The sequence below is a fragment of the Strigops habroptila genome, chromosome 3 (assembly GCF_004027225.2).
Source record: "Strigops habroptila isolate Jane chromosome 3, bStrHab1.2.pri, whole genome shotgun sequence".
NCBI classification, from domain to species: Eukaryota; Metazoa; Chordata; class Aves; order Psittaciformes; family Psittacidae; genus Strigops; species Strigops habroptila.
This window is the reverse complement of record NC_044279.2, coordinates 58,043,406-58,064,853: the sequence shown is the minus strand read 5'-3', so window position 1 is coordinate 58,064,853 and position 21,448 is coordinate 58,043,406. Positions and strand designations below refer to the sequence as shown.

The following is a 21,448-nucleotide window of genomic DNA, read 5'->3' as shown; positions in this document are numbered from 1 at the left end:
TGTATCATGGCTGATAATGGTGAAGATGATACACAACCAAGTATTTAACAACGTAAATTTGACCGTGTTCCTTTACTCAGCCAAGCTGCAGTCTCAGCTCAGGTGAGTCATAGCCATACCACATGCTTCTGTAACCACACACTCTGATTTACCAGGTAAGGTGCTGACCTCAGACAGTTTAATCCCATTGTAATTTGTATAATAAGGTTAGTAAAAGCAAAGTGAAGGGGTTGGGTCATGTTGTTGTTTTTCCTTTAGGCATCATTTGCTAATGTATAATTTAGTATAATGTATAGTTTACATAGTTTAGACTGTATTTGAGCTCAAGAGCTCATGGAAGCATAGCTCAAGTGAAGAAGGGTTATCAGAAGAGTTGCTGCTACTGCTGTTGGCTGGTTGCTTAGCCAGGTAGGTCTTCATAACAAGAAAAAAACAGCAGAACACCTCACCCCATCGTTTTTAAAGAAACTTTAAAAGAAGCATGATTAGCTTATCACAGGATGCAGATATCCACCCCACCTGGGTCCATCAGGGGTTTCCAACTCAAGCAGAGAAGACCTGCACCCCTGGTGCCAGGGCTTTATTACTCCAGCAGGTGGCTGGCACAAACCTCCCTCCCCTTCCCTTTCCCTGTGGCAGAAGGAGCAGCATGGTCTGTGTACCCCAAGCTGCATGGACACTGCCTGGCAGAGGCCTTCATCTCTAGCCATCCTAGCCCTCAGCCACACAGAGACACTTCTCCTGACCTTCTGCCTTGAGTGATCAATCACCAATGCACCTCTGCTTTCTCTTCCATCTCCCACACCCTGGGAGGATAAAACCTCCACTCCCTGCTGCCCAGACATTTCCCTTCTGCTGCTGCAAGGACTCTGGTTTCTATGGTTAGCTCAGTAAGCTGAAGTAAGCTCAGAAAGCTGTTACGTGAAGGGGAGCCACCTCTGGTGAAGCCAAAGCAGCAGCAGCCCTTCCCATCCTGCTTCTCTCAGGAAACTTTCCACAAAATGCCCTTCATGGGGGAGGTTCATGTTTCCCCAGCTGTTCTGTAACATGCACCTTAGTGGTACTCAACATAACATGTCCTGTCAGAAAACTGGAGGAACACTCGTATTTTCTGTAAGAAAAATAGATAAACTGGCTCAAAGAAAATAAGTAACTGAGTATGCAAGCCCAACTTTTACCACTGACTTGTTTAGATGCTCTAGTGCAGGACCATCAAGCAAAAGGGACTGTGACACAGTTTTGTTTCAGTAGATTATATAAAATCCCTCTTTTTATTTATTAGAAGAGCCTCATGTTCACAAGGAAGATGTACAAAATAAAGGCAAAAAGAGGAGATTGGGGTGATTGATAGGGAGAAAACCAGAGACAACTTACTCCTTGACTTGCCATCCAAATCCAGCTGTTTCCTCCAAACTCAGAGAGAGAAGCACTTGAGTAAACAAATCTAATGGGCTTTTTCCTTTTTTTGAACCTTCACTTTATAGTGTTTTACAATTATAGTTCGTCTCTAACAGGGTTAAAGATGATGTGCTCAGTAACACACAGGTGATTACCTGCAAGATACTTTATTTCTTATACAGATGTGAAAAAAAAAGGCAGTAGTTGAATAAGCAGAGTAAGAAAGAAATACAAAATAGTTGATGGGTAATCAGTTACAGTTTTTTGTTTACAAGAAAACTTCATTAAATACACTGATGAGAAAAATCTATGCGTATCCCACAATGATGTAAATCAGCAGCAAGATAATTTCTCTTGTATTTCTGCTTTTTGCCTCCTACAAAGGGACTGAAACTTACTTGAGCATGAACTTTGGAACACAACATTAAAGAACAAGTTTCAGAAGCACACATCAAAAATTCAAGACTTCAGAGGCAAGCGTCTAATTAATAAAACTAGTAACAGTATTATCCATTTGAGCTTCCTTAAATTAACTGCAGTATCTTTTTCTCCTTTTAATTCATGCTGAAAATTAACTTTTTAACTGCACAGTACCCATCTCTTGTACAGGCACAAAAGAAAACCTGGCAGGCTAGAACCTCAAATACCTACCTGAATCTTTAACAAAATGGTATTACACACCAACACTTGCAGCTAACTAGCACCCACATGACTTACTTCATATATGACTAAACAAACATCCTTTCAATCACTCTGATTTCATCATGAGAACATGGTTTTCAGTTTCATAGGTTCCTTCCTTGCAGGACAGCTCTAATCTCAGCAGCATCTCCGTTACTTAGAAGCGGAAGGTTTGGCACACAAGATGCCTTAAGTTTCCGAAAGACTAGGTAAAAGGCTGCTGTAAAAGAAGTATATTGAAATAAAAAATAAAAAATCAAATCTATAGTAAACAGCATATAAGAAACAGGTTTAGATTCAGTGAAACATTTGACTTTGCTGTCAGTTTGGTGACTTAAGGCTGTTCCCATGCATCCTTACCAAGCAAAACCCTTTGGAGCTTTGCCTGAGCAAGCCACACACGTGAGTCCCCCGACTGTACGCATACTGCATCTGAAGCTGGCCTACCTGCTGAAACCCACCCTTCATGGCAGTGAAACATGAGCTCCCGTCCTTCCAAATCCATCTCTGGGAAACAAGAAACTACAACCAGGTCCAGTTCTCACCCAGCATTTTTTTCACTGCGCGGGACACGCAGAACAACTACTTTCGTACTCCTATGGCATCATCCGCTATTGAAAAGTAAGTACAAACATTAGTATCTTTTTTCCAGTATTCCACATTCCACACCCATACAAGTAAAAAATTCCAGCTATTTGTGGAACACTACACAAAGCCACCCACTTTCTCTAGTTTCTTTCATTGCCTGGGAATGAGAACTGTGACCAGCTGGAAAAGTGTCTGCATTTATGAGAGGCTATTCCAAAACACAACGGAAACAAGTTTTGTATCGCTGTCTGCCTCTCTGTTTTGATTAACAAGGCAGCTTGAACAACTGCAGTCATAAATGGTTAATTATCCTTCAACTGAACAAGCATCTGTAAGCTCCTGATGCTGCAAAGATTCAAAGATCAAGGCAAACACTCCTGGCCCTCATACTGTAAAATCTCTATAAGGATTAAAATTTGGCATAAGCAAGGAGAATAATCCAGTACATTCTATATATATTCATACTCTATCCCAAATAAAATACTGGGTGTGCACAGTGTTAGGAAGTAGGGTATTACTGTCATTTGACTACAGTGCTAAGAAAAAAGTGTAAATGAGTGTTTACTGCCCTAAGCAGCTATGCTGTCCTCCCTTGAGATGGAGCACACATTGCAGCCCAGCACTAGGCACCAACTACCTTTCCACAATACAGCTGTTTCTGCGCAACACCCAGTAGGTTTTGGTACAGTTGAGCTTAAGTGTCTTAGTTGCCAGAGATTCAGAAAAAATGAAGCATTTTTAATGTAAATGTAGCTTCCCAGCACTGTGCATCAGCAATCTCTGTAACTAACTTTGCCCTGTTCCCCATTAAATACTTTTTCTTCCCTTCTACACAAGACCACTGAATTATCAGCCTTCTTTAGAAGGAGAACCTCATGTCCTTGGTGTAGCCCAGTTTTTCCAGGTTGGGAATGCAAGCATACTGGATCATTGGAGGAGGTCCACACATGAGGATCAGAACATCATTTTGAGGTGGGGGCAGGTGTTCTCTGATCATGTCTTGGTTCACAAATCCTTGGCTGTACTCCCAATCTGTCAAGAAAATTAAAGAAGGGGAAGGGGAATGAGGGAAAAAGGAGGAAATTATAGGTATGTCACTTTAGAATGACGCGTGGGGGCTTGGGGTTTTTTAGTAACATTTATACACATTCTGTAGCATTTATACACTCCACTGGCATTAGAGTCCTTAACACAGTTATGCTACATGGAAAATCTGCCACCTTTGCTTTTAAGATGCAAAACTGATGTATGGAGAAAACAAGAGCTAGCTTCTCATAAAGCCTGCTAAAAGCCCCAAGGAAATCTTAAGCAGAGCTGTGAATGTGAATCTTCTCAGTTCCAACACTACGAAAGAACATCCAGCCTCTTCACCCCACTGTTTACTAGTTCACTAGCAGAAATCTAGCTGATGTTGTTCCCAGTTGGAACACTCACAGTGCTATTGGTTAATACTAGCATTCAGGTTTACTCATCACATCCCCAGCCGAGGATACAAAAAGCTGCTGACCCAAACCTTTGGGCACAGTAAGACTGACACATTTTTCTCTCACAGGTTATCAAAAAATTTCCAGTTTTGGTCCAGTTCCACATATGGTTGTGAAAGTCTGCACAACAATGTTGGGGGGGGGCTAAGGAGAAACTTCTAGCACAACTGCTAAGATCAGTTCATGAATATCAAAGAAAAGGAACAGTGATTAGAAATTCCAGGATTTTCCAGTAATTGCCCAAGATGACATGATAGCAACAGACTGTGGGGATGGCAAGACCTTTCCCCCCACCCCACTGAAGGTATATGGCTTTTGCTTCTCTGTCCAAACTACCACTGAATAGGAATGTGAATCTATCCTGATGTGGGTGAGCATGATGAGGAGTGATAAGATACGAAAATGACAAGCAGTGACATGGAAACTATTAGGCCTTTTCACAACAGCAGTAAGTATTTAGCCTTTTCTTCCTCAAACTTGCACAGCTGAGGTAGGCACATTCAGCTACCTCATCCTCTTACCTAGACCAGCCAACTGTATCACATTATCTTTAAAACTGAACTGAACCAAGCTGGAACAGTATTTTCAGTGAGAAGCACTGTTAATACAAAAGCAATTCCATTGCCTAGAAAGATCAGCTGCCATGAACTTCTGTACAATGACAGCTAGGTAGAACTCTGCACTTGGCCACATCTCTGTGTGACACAGTGCCTCTGACACTCCCACTGCAGCTGTCTTAATGCATGCTCTAAACATGAGACACTAAGATAACGTGTTGTATTTATGTCTGTGGGGAAGGAGAAAGGAAGGCACCTTCCAGAGTAAATAATGGTAAATACTCAGGTGTAGTCATGGGAGGAACGCTGCACTACCATTACCTGAGGTGAGCTTTGTAGCTTTAGAAACATTGCCTGATTACGCCTGAGAGTTTCTGTGCATCACTGTGTGAAGAATGATGCTACTGGATGCACTCAGAATGATACATTAAGCAAGAAAGGAGCTCAGAAATATGCACACAACATAGGATGTCTCCTGTCAAACACATGCATTAATACTCATAACTTTAGCTTCAGTGGAAGTAACATGTTAGCTCTTACTTTCAGGTGCTCTGTCCAGTGTGTACCAACACTTAAAGCGACTGGGATTCTGAACCTGGATCTCCTCTAGCTCGGAACGTAAGAGGATGTCCTTCTCAGTCTGCAGGATAAGGAAAACAATGATTATGCTCTGCATTGCTCAGATGACCACAGAGCATTAGCTTCTCTACAGCCCTGTGAGATGCAACACATTATCCATCTCCATTTTACAGGCTGAAGAAAGCAAACACAAGTTATTTCCATGACTATCCTGTGGCAGAGCTAATAAAAAGGTTCATAACTTTCCCAAATCCTGACCATGCAATGCCTTCTCCCTGAAAAGTAAAACAAAGGAAAACCTCTATAAGAACACAGAACCTGGTTCAGGGAATTAGTGGTAGCATAAGAAGAATAAAGCCCTCTTTTAGCACTCCTATTACAAAAGCAACTTTAATCAAAAAACTAACTATGACTGCACACAAGTAACTCCCTAGCCCTCCGTACCGTGCCATTCAGTCAGGAAACTGCCAGGTTTTTCACCTCTGCCACTTCAAGTTTCATCAGCACTGCCATATGGGGTTGTTTTTTAAACAGGACATGGAACAAATGACCAGAAGGGTATTGAGTTCTGATTGGAACAATAAAGGTTACCCAGGGTATCAAGTTCTGCTCCTCCCTGATGCAACATCATTGAAGGCCAAAAGAAAGCCTTATTCCCGTAAGAGCAGCTGCAGTTTGTGAAAGAGGGGAAAGGGTAGAGACTAACAGTGATACCATCCTCTGAAGCCTTAGTAATTTGGCATTGAGAACACCACCATGACTGTGACTGTGGGAGTAAGGAGGAATGTGCCAGCCACTACTGCTGAGAAGGTGCCTATTTCTGGTTCTGCAGTTGCATGTGTTCCAGTAAAGCTACTACTGGGTCTGACCAACTCAAAGCATGCTGGTCAGAAGCACTATACGAGCCCACGTACACTGTCATCTGTAATCCAACACAGCTCTTTCAGGAGGGCCAAAATAAATGTGTGTTTTGACGATCTTTAAAAAAAACCAAACCCAAAACCAACCATATTTTAAAATATTAAAAATATTAAAAAACATCTAGTCTGCAGGCTTTCCCGACTGACCATTTGTCACGAGGCTGCTTTATATTTGTGCAGTTACTGGGTACAAGGACTCTTAAAAGTCAAGGACTGATGTTTACACAAGCTGTTGCTAATATGCAGGCAACTGTTCCCCAAGTCCTCCCTGCAAGAAGCAATAGGTTTTCTATGTCATTAAAGCAGCTCTAGCCCTGTATTAGTCATTCTGAATTACTCATGGCAAATCCTGGTCTTCCTGCCTTGACACTGACTGCACTTTATGCCAACTTGTAGGGCTCAGCAGAGACCAGCTGCTGCAGCAGCACCAGCCAGCACCAGAGGGCACTGGCAGGGCTCTTAAAGAGCTGCTTTACTGTAATAAAACGTCAGAACAGGGCGTCTGTTGGCACCTCATCATAGCTTCTGGGTAGAAAAATCCTGGATTTATAGTTCAGATATGGTAATGAGATTCAGATAAGGAAACGAGGAATGACAGAGGAGAACCTAAACAAGATAAAAAAACACAGGCAGGGAGTAAAATTCACCACAAAAAATGGCTCATACTCCAAAAACAAATATTCATTACAATGGAGAAATTTAAAAGCAAAGGATTAACACCAGAAAAATATCAGGGAAGGAAGTTGCAGTTCAGCAGCACACCACCATTGGGTTACCTGGTCACTGAAGCACAGCAGTATGATACACCTCAAAGAGCAACAGAAATACATGAAGAACTGACAAAGGGAATGGAAAAGGCAACAGCCATGCAGAATCACAGCTCCATAGTTGAGGGAGAAAACTGTTAACTTCAGCTTCACCTAAGGTGTTCTCAAACAGAAAGATTCCACATACAAACCCTGCTGCAAAGTTGGAAGTGCTGAAGGAGACACATGTCCACCTCTTTCATGTTTCCACTCAGAAGGACAGCTCTGAAAGTCTGCCCAAAACATTAACAGCTTGTACAAAGGAATGCAGAGTTTTGAAACATTTATAAACTGGATTAGAAACAGAAACAATGAGACATAGGAAAGGGAGCATTAGCTGGGAAGAAAGTGACATTTCTTAGTAACACTAAACACACAATTCATTACAGTCCTTTTATATGGGAAGTTCCCAACATTTCAGTTTACTTCTCCCCTTAGGGTTTGTATTTCTGCACCAGGCTTTCTCAGCAAGGATTTCATTTGCTGGGTGGAGTGCTGTTAGTTAATTAAAACTTTATAAGCAGAACAAGGGACAGAATTACCTGGTTAGCAAACAGAAGCTGACAAATGGTAGGGTCATCTTTGTCTTTTGCGATTGCTCGAATGATCTGCAGCATAGGTGTTATCCCTGAAAGAGAAAGGCAAGTCACTGATGTGAGAATGCAAAGGAGCAAAAGAAAGAGCAAGTGAGCGTGAGAGAGAAAATATGTACAAATACATCTACCAGCTGTCAGAAACCATGGATGAATCTTTATATTACATACCAGTCCCACCTGCAATCATCCCCACATATTTGACTGTCCTAGTAACTGGTTCAGCTTTCTTTTCAGGCCGAATAGCAAACGTGCCTGGAGAGAGAAGATGGAAAACATTCAAGCAAGCAGGACATACTGCCTGTGATCCCTTCCCAGCATGTTCAACTAATGGACTTTGTTTCAGCCCTGTCACCCTGTTTTCCCTCCGTAATGCAGGAGCAGGAAACAACGGCAAAGATGTCACAAATTAAAACAAATCCTGAAAGATGATCAGTGACTGCAAGACATGCAAGACATGATGATAACATCAGACACTGACATGGGTTATTACTTACTCCTGCCTATAGTATCAAGTCATCGCTATCTGTATTTCTATTTGTTCATGTCCCAAACCACCAGTGATATTCAGAAGCCCAGATTCTGAAAACAGTTCTACACAAAGGAATCAATCTGCTCAGAGAGTTTATCTGCCCCATGCAGATTATTTTAAGGGAAAACCTGAAATATGCAGGGTGTTTTTTTGTATATTTATCTCCTCTTTTTGAGCTTATGTGCCAGTTTCAGCCAAATCTGACAGAGAGTTTGAAATTGCCCAAAATATTGTATTTGTTGTATTCACACCTCTCTTCATCCAGGATAACATGAACACAACATACAAACGCTGGAAAAACACTTGTCTAAGTTCTGCTGCTCACAAATCTGCCAGAAGGTTTTTGTGACACATTTGTGGCTGCACTATGCTGAAGTGAGATATTTTATATTGACATAAAAGTACTTGCTACTGATAAAGTTCATTTTCACTGGGGAAATTAGCATTGGACAGCACAAATATAAAGTGGTTTTATCAGCGTATAAACTATGTCCATATAAGCAGGCAGAGAATTCCCTTCTTTGAGAACAGTATGATTAACAAGCACTTCCATAGTCATATAACAACCCCCCTCAAGATGGCTATTGACTTAATTAAGATATTAGCAGTTTCTTTTATGCAGAGATGCGAACAACAGCAAAGAATACCCATGTATTCTTTGAGAGGGCAAGTACATTGAGAGTACCAGCTCAAAGAGTAAATACAGGTGATAACTAAGGTTCAGTTCATGCAGTATCTGTAATCAAATTCAGCCACAGAGATTCTGCTCCTCTACTCTGCTCTCATAAGACCCCACCTGGAGTACTGCAACCAGCTCTGGAGATCTCAGCATAGGAAAGACATGGACCTGTCGGAGTGGGTCCAGAGGAGGGCCATAAAAATGATGAGAGGGCTGGAGCACCTCTTCTGTGAGAAAAGGCCGTGAGAGTTGGGGTTCAGGAAGAGAAGGCTGCAGGAAGCCCTTACTGCTGCCTTTCAGTAGTTAAAGGGGCATATAAGCAAGATGGGGACAGGCTTTTTAGCAGGGCCTGTTGTGCCAGGAGAAGGAGTAATGGTTTTAAACTAAAAGAGAGGAGATTTAGACTAGATATAAGGAAGACATTTTTTTTATGATGAGTGTGATGAAACACTGGCACTGGTTGCCCAGAGAGGTGGTAGAAGCCCCATCCCTAGAAACACTGAAGGTCAGGTTGGACAGGGCTCTGAGCAACCTGATCTAGTTGAAGATGTCCCTGCTCATTGAAGAGGGATTGGAGGAGATGACCCTTAATGGTCCCTTTCAACCCAAACCATTCTATGATTCTCTGATGCTCTACAGACTTGAACCCAGCTGAAAAAAAAAATGTGATCAGTATTACTACTGCATCCGGATTAACTATATCTTCTGAGTCAGCCTTACCTTTTCCTTTGTAGACAAGTAGGCCACTTGGTCCTCTGAAGTCAATAGTATCCCCTATTTTCAGGCTGTCTAAGTATTGAGACATCTTCCCACCATCAGGAAACTTTGGATGGATACCTCTAAAGTAGACCTGTTAAAATAACAATGAAGCGATTTATCTCACAGCTCGAAGATGAGCATTTCCCTTCAAATATTCAGGTACCCATATTTCTCAGGCAAAGAACACAATTACTACATAAAGAAATACTATCAATGCAAAATTGCCTGACAATAAAAGAGAAGCACCGAGTTTTCTGAAAAGGATTAAAATGCCACTCTTGCCCCAATTTTGATCAGATTGGACACAGACTGGCAATTTCTCCATTGGATTTCTGTAACATAGAAAATATCTCTGAACAATCAACGTAACTTCTGAGAAAGATCTCCGACAGCTCAGTTGCAAAGGGATGTACCCAAATGTCCTTCTTGGGATGCCAACTGTTTGCATCTCAAAGAGTAACAGAAAAAGGGCATACCAACTAATTGAATATTCAACTGTTCACCAACAGGTATCAGTGGGTGTAGTTACACTGCTGGAACTCTGCTGGGGTTTTTTGTTTTAAATCCCATGGATGTGAAAGAGTTCAGGCTGAGACTAGCTACACTTTCACAAGAACAGCATCATTTGCACGCATGGAGAGCCACACTGGGAAAAAGGAATCTTGCGAAATGTTTCTCTTTAGGTCAAAGATTTACATTTTTCCCTTGTCATGTCTTTAACATCATGCTCATGAAGATAAGTAGGTAGCAAAAGGCAAATTCACATCCAGTTTCACAATAAATGAATAAAGTGTTATTAGTTGTAAAGAAGAAAAAAAAATTAAGAGTAAAATACTAAGAGGAAATCCAGTGCAGATATTCAGGCTTTAAATTTCTGTCAGCCTTAAATGTATTTGCTTAGTCCAGCTACCAAGAGACAAAACCCAAGTACATTATCACAAGCCTCAAAATCACATTCTTGCCAATTAAATCAGTCATTCACACTGTCTGGATCAGTAACAATAATGCTCACCACTCTTAATGATCATAATGACCATGTTACATTTGCTTCAGAAGAAATTGACAGTTCAGGCCAGGTTAATTCCTTATTTCAGAAGGATTAAAAACATGTGTAAACATCTGCAGGTCTGCACAGATTTTGGAAGACTGCAATATGCAAATACAGAAAATTACGCAGCATCTCATGAGACACACTCACTGAAGAAGTGCTTGTAAAATGCCATATGGATTGTAGGTAACTGCAGATCACTTGTTAAGATAGTGGAAGTCTGCAGTGACATGTACCTGAACAGAAGCCAGCATATCAGACTTCATATAGCACTCACTGCAAGTGTAAAGGTGAGGTCAGAAGTTGCCCAGCCTGGTAAAAGAGTGTGACATTCTCACCTTGACAACAAGATCCACAAAGCCCTTGTCATCATCACTGGAAACTGGAGTGTAAGGTCTCACAACCAGAGCTCCATCAATCCGTGCAGACAGGTGGATATGCTGTCCTGTGTGGAGGGAAGAAAAGAAGCAGTTTGCTTTCAAAAGATTTTTCTTTTGGTGGATGAACTGATTTGGCACAGACTACAAAATGTGTCAAATCTGTCCTAACCACCTTGTTTTGGGGAACCACTTTTTCCTCTCTCATGTTCCTGACATGCAGCACCTTGCCAGAGTTTTTAACCGTGCACAGATTCTACCTGGAAGAGCAGACAACTCTGCTGCTAATTTTGTGTCAATCACATCTGTTCTGATAGCTTTTACGTTTCCCAAAGCCCTCACTGTATGTGAGATCTTGCAAAAGATGTGACATGTCTCTCCTGTGCCAGCAAGTAAAAAGGACTCTGGAGGGGAAAAGAAAACTGTCAAGTGCTGTTCACACTTCTTTATTAACATGTTAGTTATAAACTGTTGAAAGTTTTGTTACAACTGAGTTTATAACTGTACTTACTTTGACCACAGATGGCTCATGTCTATCAGGAGGTCTTCTAGCTGCCATTGCTAAGGCTGCCTAGACATAACGCACTTTTCTAACCCTGCTATTTCTCCAGCTTAACATCTGAATGCAGTGATCACACTTCAATCTGCCACACATTCACCGAAATCCCTACAATAGTTTCGTTTCTCAGTGTCTATGTTTGTGATGAAAAAACCCCCACCTAGAATTAACTCCTTGGAAAGGGTTTCCTACAAAATTCCAACATCCTGAAGAGACCCAAGTGAAGAATACCTAGGGGAGGATTTGGTCTTCGTTATTTTATCACCACTAGGTCAACAGAACAAACTACCTCTTAAGACAGAATGCAGCTCTCCCAAGATGGTGCAGCTCCTCTGCCTGTTATGGGAACACAAATTGGGGATTTTACCAGGAGCTGGTTGGCCAAGCCAGAGGACCAGTAAGGCAAAGCAGTGGGAGAATGAAGATGTGCTACCTGGTGACTTGGGAAATGAGCAACCTTAACTCACTTGAAGACATCGTGTAAGGGTGATTCAAATAACCCTCTCAGCAAAACCTACACAGATCTGGTACCATTCATGTTTCCTGCTAGGGAAGACCTGAAGGCAGCTGCAGCCTTCCATTCCGCCTCCAGGCAAGGGGTGGCCTTGCCACCTCTCCTCCAGGAAGAGCCCCATGGTGACCACTGCAGACTCTGAACCTGGGCAGACAGGACCGCTGCTGGGGCACGTCTCACAACAATTGGTACAAATCTGAAAAAGGTGCTCCTCCCAAAGGGAAAACACACCCTAGGCTCTTGTTAGAGCTCTACCCCACCCTGACAGGACAGCAGCAGGCAGCCTCTGCATGGGGCCACACACAATCCCACTCTTACTCAGAGTGAGTCACTTCTTTTCCTCTAACACCCCAGCTGGCAGTAGAAACGAAATGCTGGTGCTGGGCTAAAGATGCAGAGCGCACACCAGTATCCGTCCCATGGCTGCCACGCCTGCTGCTCCCAGCTGCTTTTACCACCCTCACCAGCTTTTAGCTCCCCTTGCTTCCCAAGTCTCACCCAGTAAACCACTCACTTGGTTGCCCACAGATTAGACCATGCAGAGGACCTCTGGGAGCATGACTATGCTGCTCCCGGGACCGTGCAGGGCCACGCACTTCTGAAGATATGCTGAATTAACTGGCTGATTTGCCCTGACCTTACTAAAACACTGGAGGAAGCCATGGCATCCAGCAGGCCAAAGTCACCCCAGATGGCTTTTCTGTTAGTGTGTAGGACAAGAACAATTACAGAGATGAGACAGCTCACTCCTTAATGAAGCGGCAAGGGTGGGAAACCAGCTATGCCCTCATGGCTGCTTTGCAGGATCAAGAAAATAATATATCCCAAACAACAGGGAACCTAAACACAACGGACTGTAATGCTGGAAAGGTGCTGAGGACTACCACAAAACACCCAATTCACAGATCATTGCAACAGGTTGCTAAAGCAGAAGTCCCTATTAAACACAAGCCATAATTAAATGCTCTTTATATAAGCAGTATGAAACAATAGCACTAAGCTATTACAGAAGGCAACATGCCACATGGCAAGGCCTAAGGAAACATCTACTCCATGGTGATTAAGAAGTTCCATGAGACTGGCTGCAAATTCAGAAGCGAGCAGATGATCTGGTAAACCACATGTGTTAGAGGAGAATTAGCAGAAAGCATAGCCTCAAGCAATGGAAAGGGACCACTGAGACCAAGCACCATGGGAATAACACACACTGGAATGTTGAGACTGGAAAAATAAGTAAAGACCAGTGTTTGTTTCTACTGTCTTCACAGAAACAAGCTGCATGTACATTCTCTCTAAGTATACAAGAGTTCAGGCCCCGCAGATGACTCACGGCATGAGGATAATCTTGCAAAGCTCTAAACACCAGCTCAAACTATGTGGACAGTATTCAAAATTCAACAGTTCGAAATGTAGGGAAAAAAACCCTACAAAATCTCTCATAGTATAATTAACCACAGATGGATTCTCAGGAAGGACAGACAGCACATACCTAGAGGAAGGCCCAGAACGTGATCTATGGAAGGGAGAGCAAATCGAAATCTTCTTGTGTCATGACTAACTTCCTGAAAGAGGAAAATGAACAGAACAGTCAGCCATGCCATTGGGATTTAATGCTTGTGATTTCACTTGTAAAACCAATGCGCTGCTCTGGCTTCCTGCAGGATTGAATATTTGGGGGAGAGCAGCATCCTAACTGAAATTTTTGCATACGTGAATATAAACTCCTCTGAACATGGCAATCCTGCAGAGGTCAATTCTTCATTCAAACTCCCTGAAAACATAACTTTATCTCAAATATTTTAAAAGTAATACAGAAATCAAAATAGAAATAAAGCAGACAAATGCAAGTACTGTTCTGCTGTATATTTAATAGCAAAACTTCATAAGATACTCATATGCAGATTAAGACTAAACTATAACTTTCTAAATAGTATGAACATTTACCTTGCCCTCTGCGAGAAGGCCATGGGACAGAAATTAGTCAGTTCTTCAATTCTCATTGAAGTTTAAATATGCATAAGTTCAAGGTCAAAAAATTTTATTTTATTGTTTCAAAATCAGATGAATTAACTATTTCAATGTAGATGATTTCAGAAAACACTAGTGACTATCAAGATGATTCCAAAGTAGCAACCTGGTCCCCTCCGCTATGCTAAGAGCCTTAAAAATATTTTCCCCATAAAAGAGGAATTAATACTTAATTGAAATTGAAATGAGCCTTCTATTTAGATAAGTACTTTATTATAAAATTATGACAATTCTTTTACTAGGAACATCATAACTTGAATAAAATTTTGGTAATGAGTAAATAAAATGCTATTTCTTATCCTATGTAAGTTTTATCTCTTAAAAATCAGGTCACCTTCATGGGATTGAAAAAGACAGAAAAAAGAGACAGCACACAGTCTAATTCCTCATCCAACTACTTCTGTTCTTTAAAGCCCTATGGGAAATAATATCCCTTCTAAAGAAAATTTCATAAACATCCTATAAAATATTGTAACCTTTTTTTAAGGGAAGTGCTAAAGAAAGAAGGGAACAGAGTGGCAGTCTAAAAAGAGCTTCTCTGTACTTGTGTCTATTCAGGATCAGTAACTGCCATTGAAACTTCCACTGGAAAGACAGCTAAGGTGGACTTACTGCTGCTCTCACACTGACCACTGCTGTTTTTGCAGATTTCAGCACCAGCTAGGCCACTTCAAAGCTGGATTTTACCAACAATCTTTCATCTTAAGATGCTGTCTTTGCTCAAAGCCCTGTCCAACCTGGCCTTGAATCACAAGCTTTGAAGATCAGAGTGTTTACACCAGATTTTGGGCAAGATGTTAGAAGATACTAGCACTTATTGTACCAAGTTGTTATTTTTCAAAATTAACTTCTGTTTCCAGGACGCATTTCCCATTCAGGCAAAAAATTATAAACACTCATTCTCAATTGATCAAGGTACCACATGCAGCATTATCTGACCTGGCTATGTAACAGCTGTTCTTCAACCCCAAGAGTTGAAAAAAGGCATACAAAAAATAACAACAGGGTGAGAAAAAAAATCAGTATTTATTAAAAAAAAAAAAAAAGTCAAGTGAACTGTGAATTCTCTTCTGTCATAAACTGCTATAGCAGAAACCTGCAAATAGCTTGATTCTCAGAGGCATGTGCAGTGCCTCAAGCTTCTCTCCCCTCCTGCAGGTCAGACAGACTGTACCTGCAACCACGTGCTACAGCTCTCATGACAACGTGAGGAGCATATAATAACAGTATTGTTGCAGTACACATGGGAAATAAATTCAGTAATGGCACCCAGCCCAAATCACGGGCAAGCTTTCATTTCCCACCAAACCGGAATTCAGAATGACAGTAATCCTTTTCTTTGACAAACAGAACAAATGAAAGCCAAGCTATCAGCGCAGTGCCTACACCTCAAAGCTCTGTTCCAGTCCACAGTCCTTTTCCGGTAACTTTCTGACTAGCTGAGATTTAAAAAGTCAACACTAAAATATCTTCAGATGTGACTTCACACCAGAAAAGCCAAGACTTCTACCTCATGCTTTTGATGGTGAGTTTATCCAAGGGAAATCTGGACTTTTCACTTTTTGTGGCTTTGGCCTCCTTCCCACAAGTTGAGTTAACAACTTCTGATAGCAAGATTCATCCCTGAAAGGGTCATGACTTTCATCTGGAAACCCAGTTGAGTAGCCTGGGAGATACAGAATGGCTTCTACTTTTACTGGAGAGAAAGAGAAGCTGAGACAGCTCAGGTACTGTCAGGACTAACCTTTCAAACATCTTTCTTCCTGTAACACATTAGAATACAGAAATCCAGTAACAGGAATCAGTATCAACATAGTTCTGACAACCACTATGCTGAATGCTACTGACTATGAAAAACCTGCCTGCTCTGCCTGACAGCATAACTTCTGTCTCATAGAGAACCTACCAGTGCAGAATGCAGGAATTTCTGCTGATGTACCACATGACATGAGACACATGTGACAGAAGCTCCAAGTCTAAAGCAGAATTCTCCACTTCAACTTGCTTGGAAACAAGCTGCTTGCAGAAGTGCGTATCTCGGTTATACTAGGCAAAGAGCATTTATAAACAAGTCCTTTCCTTAAAATACAAGTATTCACCCTGCTGCTACCCAAGATTTAAGAAGCTACAAGGATTTCACAGTATCCACGGAGTGGGCATGCTCAGTACTGTACGAGCACTTACCTCCTTATCAATCAGCCTCAATGCATACTTCACTTCAGGATCCTGCAGAGTAATTGCAGGATGGGGATTCCTGAAAAGCCTCAGGAAGATGGTGTAGATGAGCTTTATTGGGTATGTCACAACCCATCCCAACTGCAGCAATACAGAAAGAGTGTTAGACACATGAGCATAACAAGAGAAAGTTATTTTTTATTTTGGTGAGAAGGAATACAGTAGTTTGACATGACAATCTAACCCCCAGAAAAACCGTGGGGTTTTGTACAAATATGAGCAGGAAGAGGAAGTATTTAAAAAAACACCAGGTGGTGTACCAGCTTGCTTTATGAATACCTGGTGTTACTCCTACATTGAGGTACTTGGCATACCAGGAGGCCTGCCAAACCCAGCAGCTCAACAGAAGCGAGGCTGTCACAGCTCCATGTCACAGCTCCATGTCACAGCTCCGTGTCCTTGCTAACAGTTGGTCCCCAGGTCCAACTGTTAGCAAGGCTGAGTATGTATGTCCAGCAGGCACAGACACACATACAGAACACATGCCCAAATATACACGTGCCTGGCCACACTGATCATCACAGACAGATGCTCACAAAAACAGCACCAATGGCTGTCATCCTGATCCCCTCCCTGACTGATCAGGGATAACAGATATCCCACATGCATGTGTACACAGTGAATTCACTAGTAGCTGACTTAGTCTTCGCAGCAGCTGTCCTCAGATTGCAGTCCCCCCAGTTGCTCACATCTGGATGTGAGTTGCTGTTGCACAGACCCCTTCACACACCATCACGTGTGCTGTGGTATCACCCTTCAAGATATATACACACCTGGCTCCCACACACATCTCACCTACTTACTGGTTAGTCCAGCTCCATCTCTGCTAGCCATCGCATGCTCATGCTGGGTGCTGGCACCATAGACACACAAGCCCTCTGGCCCATGGTCTGGCCCCAGGCACTGGTGCTTACACCTCCACACAGATCCATGCATGTAGAGCAGCATCCCTTCCCCAGGAAAGCAGCTATGGAGTTTAATGAGGACAGGACAGACAATGCTGATGGGTTGCAGGACACAGCCAGGCAAACCTGTTTACAGAGCAGACCTGTGTACACACGGTCAGCCCTTTTTGTCTCTTTATCCTTTTACTTTCCCCACATTTGTTCTTCTCCAAATGGCCTTGACCTCTGCCTTTGGTTCCTCCCCTAAATGTCCCACAATCCCCAAACACTCATCCCCTGAATCCCATGTCCTCCCCGCCTCCAAGGGGAGCCAGCCTCACACCAGTGTGTGCCTCACCCCTGAGCCAGGGGGCAGGCTCCCCCAAACAGCTCTAGGAAGGTTCAGGGTTCATTTCTCTGAGTGGGTTACAGGGGTTCCCCAGCCCGCCAGTGTTTCTTTGTGTGCACATGTGTGAAGATAAACCTTCATGAGCTGGCTGCTCTCCTGTGATGGACCTGGAGTAGCTGGATCAGGGTATCACCCAGGCTCCTCCCGCTCCTCCCACACTGTTGTGCCTCTGTGCTCCCTGGTGTATGGATGTGCAGATAGGTTCCTCAACCACATCACTTAACACTCACCACTGCTTTGGGCCTTTTATATCACAGCGCCTAGAGGCAGAGACATGGGAGTGTTCAAGGCCAGGACAGACAGAGCCTTGGGCGACGCAGCGTAGTGTGAGGCGTCCCTGCCCATGGCAGCGGGGCTGGAACTAGATGATTTTTAAGGTCTTTTCCAACCCAAACCATTCTACGTTCTATGGTTGCATAGCCTGCTGCAGGGACAAGCTTCACCGCAGGGGCTGAAGCCCCAGAAGATGGGAATAGGTTATGCCACCACACCACCCTCTCCATTCCCAACACCATGCACAGGCTGCCTAGCTGGGAGAGGCTGAATGGCCACACCAGCCCAGGAAAGCACATAAGAGACCACACTGCTGCAACTACAGCTGTGTGGGTAAGATAGAAGTTCCAATACCATACACCTCAGCTACTTGATATGTCTACAGGGCTGAAAATGGGTCACCCACAGGCTACAAGTGCAAAGCCTGCCAGGACCATGCTCAGCTACAAGCCTGTGCCTTTGTTTTGGTTTCTAGTGCTTGTTCCCAGGGACATGCTCTGCCAGATTAGCTAAGCACTATAACAGCCTACAAAATCATCTGTGTAGATAGACTTGGTCCTAACTTAGGACTGGAGAATAAACTGAACAACTACTTACAAAAGTTCTCTCCATCTCTATAATTTGTTATTCAACGTTTTAACAGAGGAGAGGAAAAGCATGACCATGGGAAGCAGGGGGAGGAGCAAAGTACTCAGACTGCATACAGTGCACTTACTAATCTTTGTCCTGCCTGGTTAACTTTCACTTTCATTTTCAAGTGACCCGACCAGTATTTTAGAACCGCATTTCTGTGAGTGTGACAGTTCTCAGGAGGCTATAAAAAGTCCAACATTATTATTACTAAAACTGTGGCAAATGTAAAATCAAAAAAGGGACAGCATTTAAGCTCTCTCTTCTTAAAATGCTGCTGTATAGGTTTAAAATATATCAACACTTGCTAAAGCTTGAAGACACACCATGCCATGCACACACACTGCCTTTTTCACTTTTATTTGAAAATACTGAAATAGCTCCACACAGGTTATCTCTGAAGAATCTGGAGTTTACAGGAATGTTATTCATTAATTCTGCAGATCCACCAGATTACTGCAGCTCCAGGAAGAACTTTTGAGTCACAAAAAAGGCGGGAGGGAATTTAAGAAAATGACAGAGCAGCAAATAAACTCCCTAATGAAAATTGCAACAGATGCATGAGACCTGTTTGGAGATAGCAAGCTGAATCTGCAGCAGACGATGCTTCAAAAAAAATCATTAATGTTAAAATAAACTAGCCTCATTTACACATGTAGCTACCTAAAATGGACCAAAGAAGCACAGCTGTGGTCCGGCAAAATTGCAGGTGAAAATGAGAATTCAAAAACTCAGGCTCAGTCCCAACTCCAACACTAACATATGCCAGCAACAGCTGATCAGGAAGCAGGAGGAGAGCGGGTTCAACACATTACCTCCAAGTCAGCTTCTTCACCTGTGTGCACAGATAAGTGCTTTCTCCCTTCTTTGCAAATATTTTTGGGTCATCAGCTGAAAGTGACGACCCAAAAAGCTACCAAAGCTTAAGTGAAAGCTACCACAGCTGTTCAGTAAATGACATTAACATACTCTTTCTCCAAATGAGCATAATCATCACTTTTTGAAGCAATGCACTATATCTGAGTCTACTGGAATAGAATGCAGTTTAACTTTGACAAATACTTTTAACACAGCGTTAGCCTCGTGGAAGGCAATTTGTTATTCATGGTCAGTTAATGCAAAAGCCTAATGGGGTTTAGGCTGTAAAGAAAGAGCAAACCCGTTAATTCACGTAGCTATTTTAGTTCCTTACTCAGGAAGTATCAACTGATGGGCAGAAAAAAGGGAAGAACTGAAGGCTGAATGATTACAAAAAGTTATCCGTGCTAAGAAATACATTCATGGGGTTAAAAGTGATCTATGTACTCTTACCACAGAGTGTATTGAGATATTCGTGATGCTAACCGCACTGCAATCATGGAAGCTGCATCAGATCTAAAGCAGCAGCAGGAATGACTGCCTGACCACAAGGCCAGGAATCACTAAATGAAGATCTGGTGACTCACAGTTTCCACTTGCACAAATCTTTGCTAACAAAGATCACAAAATCAGTAATAGAGCAGGAATTTTTATTAATGGAAACAGACCTTTGCATGATAACAAAAAAGGCCTTGAGAGAAAAGCCACAGTGCTGAGATTGCCAGCCCCTTCCACTAAGGCGTGGTGAGCAAGACAGTTAAACGTGTAAGCTTATGGCAGGACACAGCATCACACAACTGGCCTACAAACACACAAACTTAATGCTGCTTTGGCAAGGTAACTCTTGTACCCTCAGCTCCACTTTTTCATTTAAACCCTATTTTTAAGTGATTTTCACACAATAATTAGGGTTGGACGTGACCTTTGGAGATCATCTAGTCCAACCCCCCTGCCAACACAGGGCGAACCAGAGCAGTTTATTTAGTTCTAGCATTTTAGTTAAACATTCTTCTCATCTGCTTTAGAAAATGATGAGAGGATTAAGGGACAAGCATTTCTTCTGCAGCTTTAGCATCTGCCTCATCCTCTTCTGTTCAAGTAACCTAGTAACCAACTGTACCCAAACTACCATATGTTGCGTCCAGCTCTGTCCTGCTCCTCTCACAAACCCAGAGCCAGAAATGTTTGAGCAGATGCATCAGAGGAAAGACACAACATGTCAGGCTGCTGCAGGAAGAGGGTAATGATGTAGATGAGGCCCTTTCTGACATATTTTCTCATTAGCCTTGGCACTGATGGGTTAACAGCTGGCCTTGATGATCTTAAAGGTCGTTTCCAACCTAGCTGATTCTATGATGCATACTACAGTTAACAGCAGTGCAAATCCACCGCTCGGCAGACATGATCCCGAGAGAGCTCTCCATTAGAGCAGCAACAGCTAGGCTTGCGGCTTTAAAGCCATCAGCACGAGAGCTGAAAAACGGTTCAGAGAACGGAACGAAAAACAGCCGCACACGCCGCAGCACCCAACACAGGCACCGCAACAGCCCGCACACACAACGGGTGCACACACCGGAACACGCCCCCCGGCCCACGCCACCCGTGAGGAGGTCCCGGGGCCACCGCATCGCGGCTGGGCGCAGGGCAGGGGAGGCAGCAAGGGCCCGGGTCACCCTGTCACACCGCCCAGCGGCCGCCGCTCTCCTCCGGCACCGAGACAGCCCGCCCCGGCGCCGCTAAGGACTAGCGGAGCGGCCACGCCTCTCCTCTCCCCGCGGGCAGGCCTCGGGGCCTGAACGCAGCTCGCTCCGGACCTCGGCGGGAGGAGCGGGGTGGGAAGCAGCGCCCCGCAGCCGGCGCCCCCCGGTCCGCAGACGCAGGCCCCGCCGCCCCCCTGCCCGCGCAGGACGCACTCACCGTGCTGAGCGGCGAACCCATCGCTGCCCCCGGCCACCCGCGACAGCACCGCCCGCCCCGCCCGCCAATCAGCGCCGCCACCATACCGCCCCCTGGTGGCCATCGCCGGAGCCGCGCCGTGCGGCCGCCAGGGGGACGCC

At 43.5% G+C, this 21,448-nt stretch overlaps 1 protein-coding gene across 1 annotated transcript; it reads right to left on the bottom strand.

The window, feature by feature from the left end:
- Positions 1-1,237: 1,237 nt before the first annotated feature.
- Positions 1,238-21,448, bottom strand: LOC115604962 (NADH-cytochrome b5 reductase 3). The gene is made up of 9 exons (XM_030478643.1): positions 21,309-21,448; positions 16,287-16,418; positions 13,564-13,636; positions 10,963-11,069; positions 9,538-9,667; positions 7,778-7,861; positions 7,556-7,641; positions 5,249-5,348; positions 1,238-3,699 (listed from the first exon to the last, which is right to left on the bottom strand). Exons 1-9 carry the CDS (start codon positions 21,390-21,392, stop codon positions 3,527-3,529), a joined length of 969 nt encoding a protein of 322 aa, XP_030334503.1. The 5' UTR covers positions 21,393-21,448; the 3' UTR covers positions 1,238-3,526.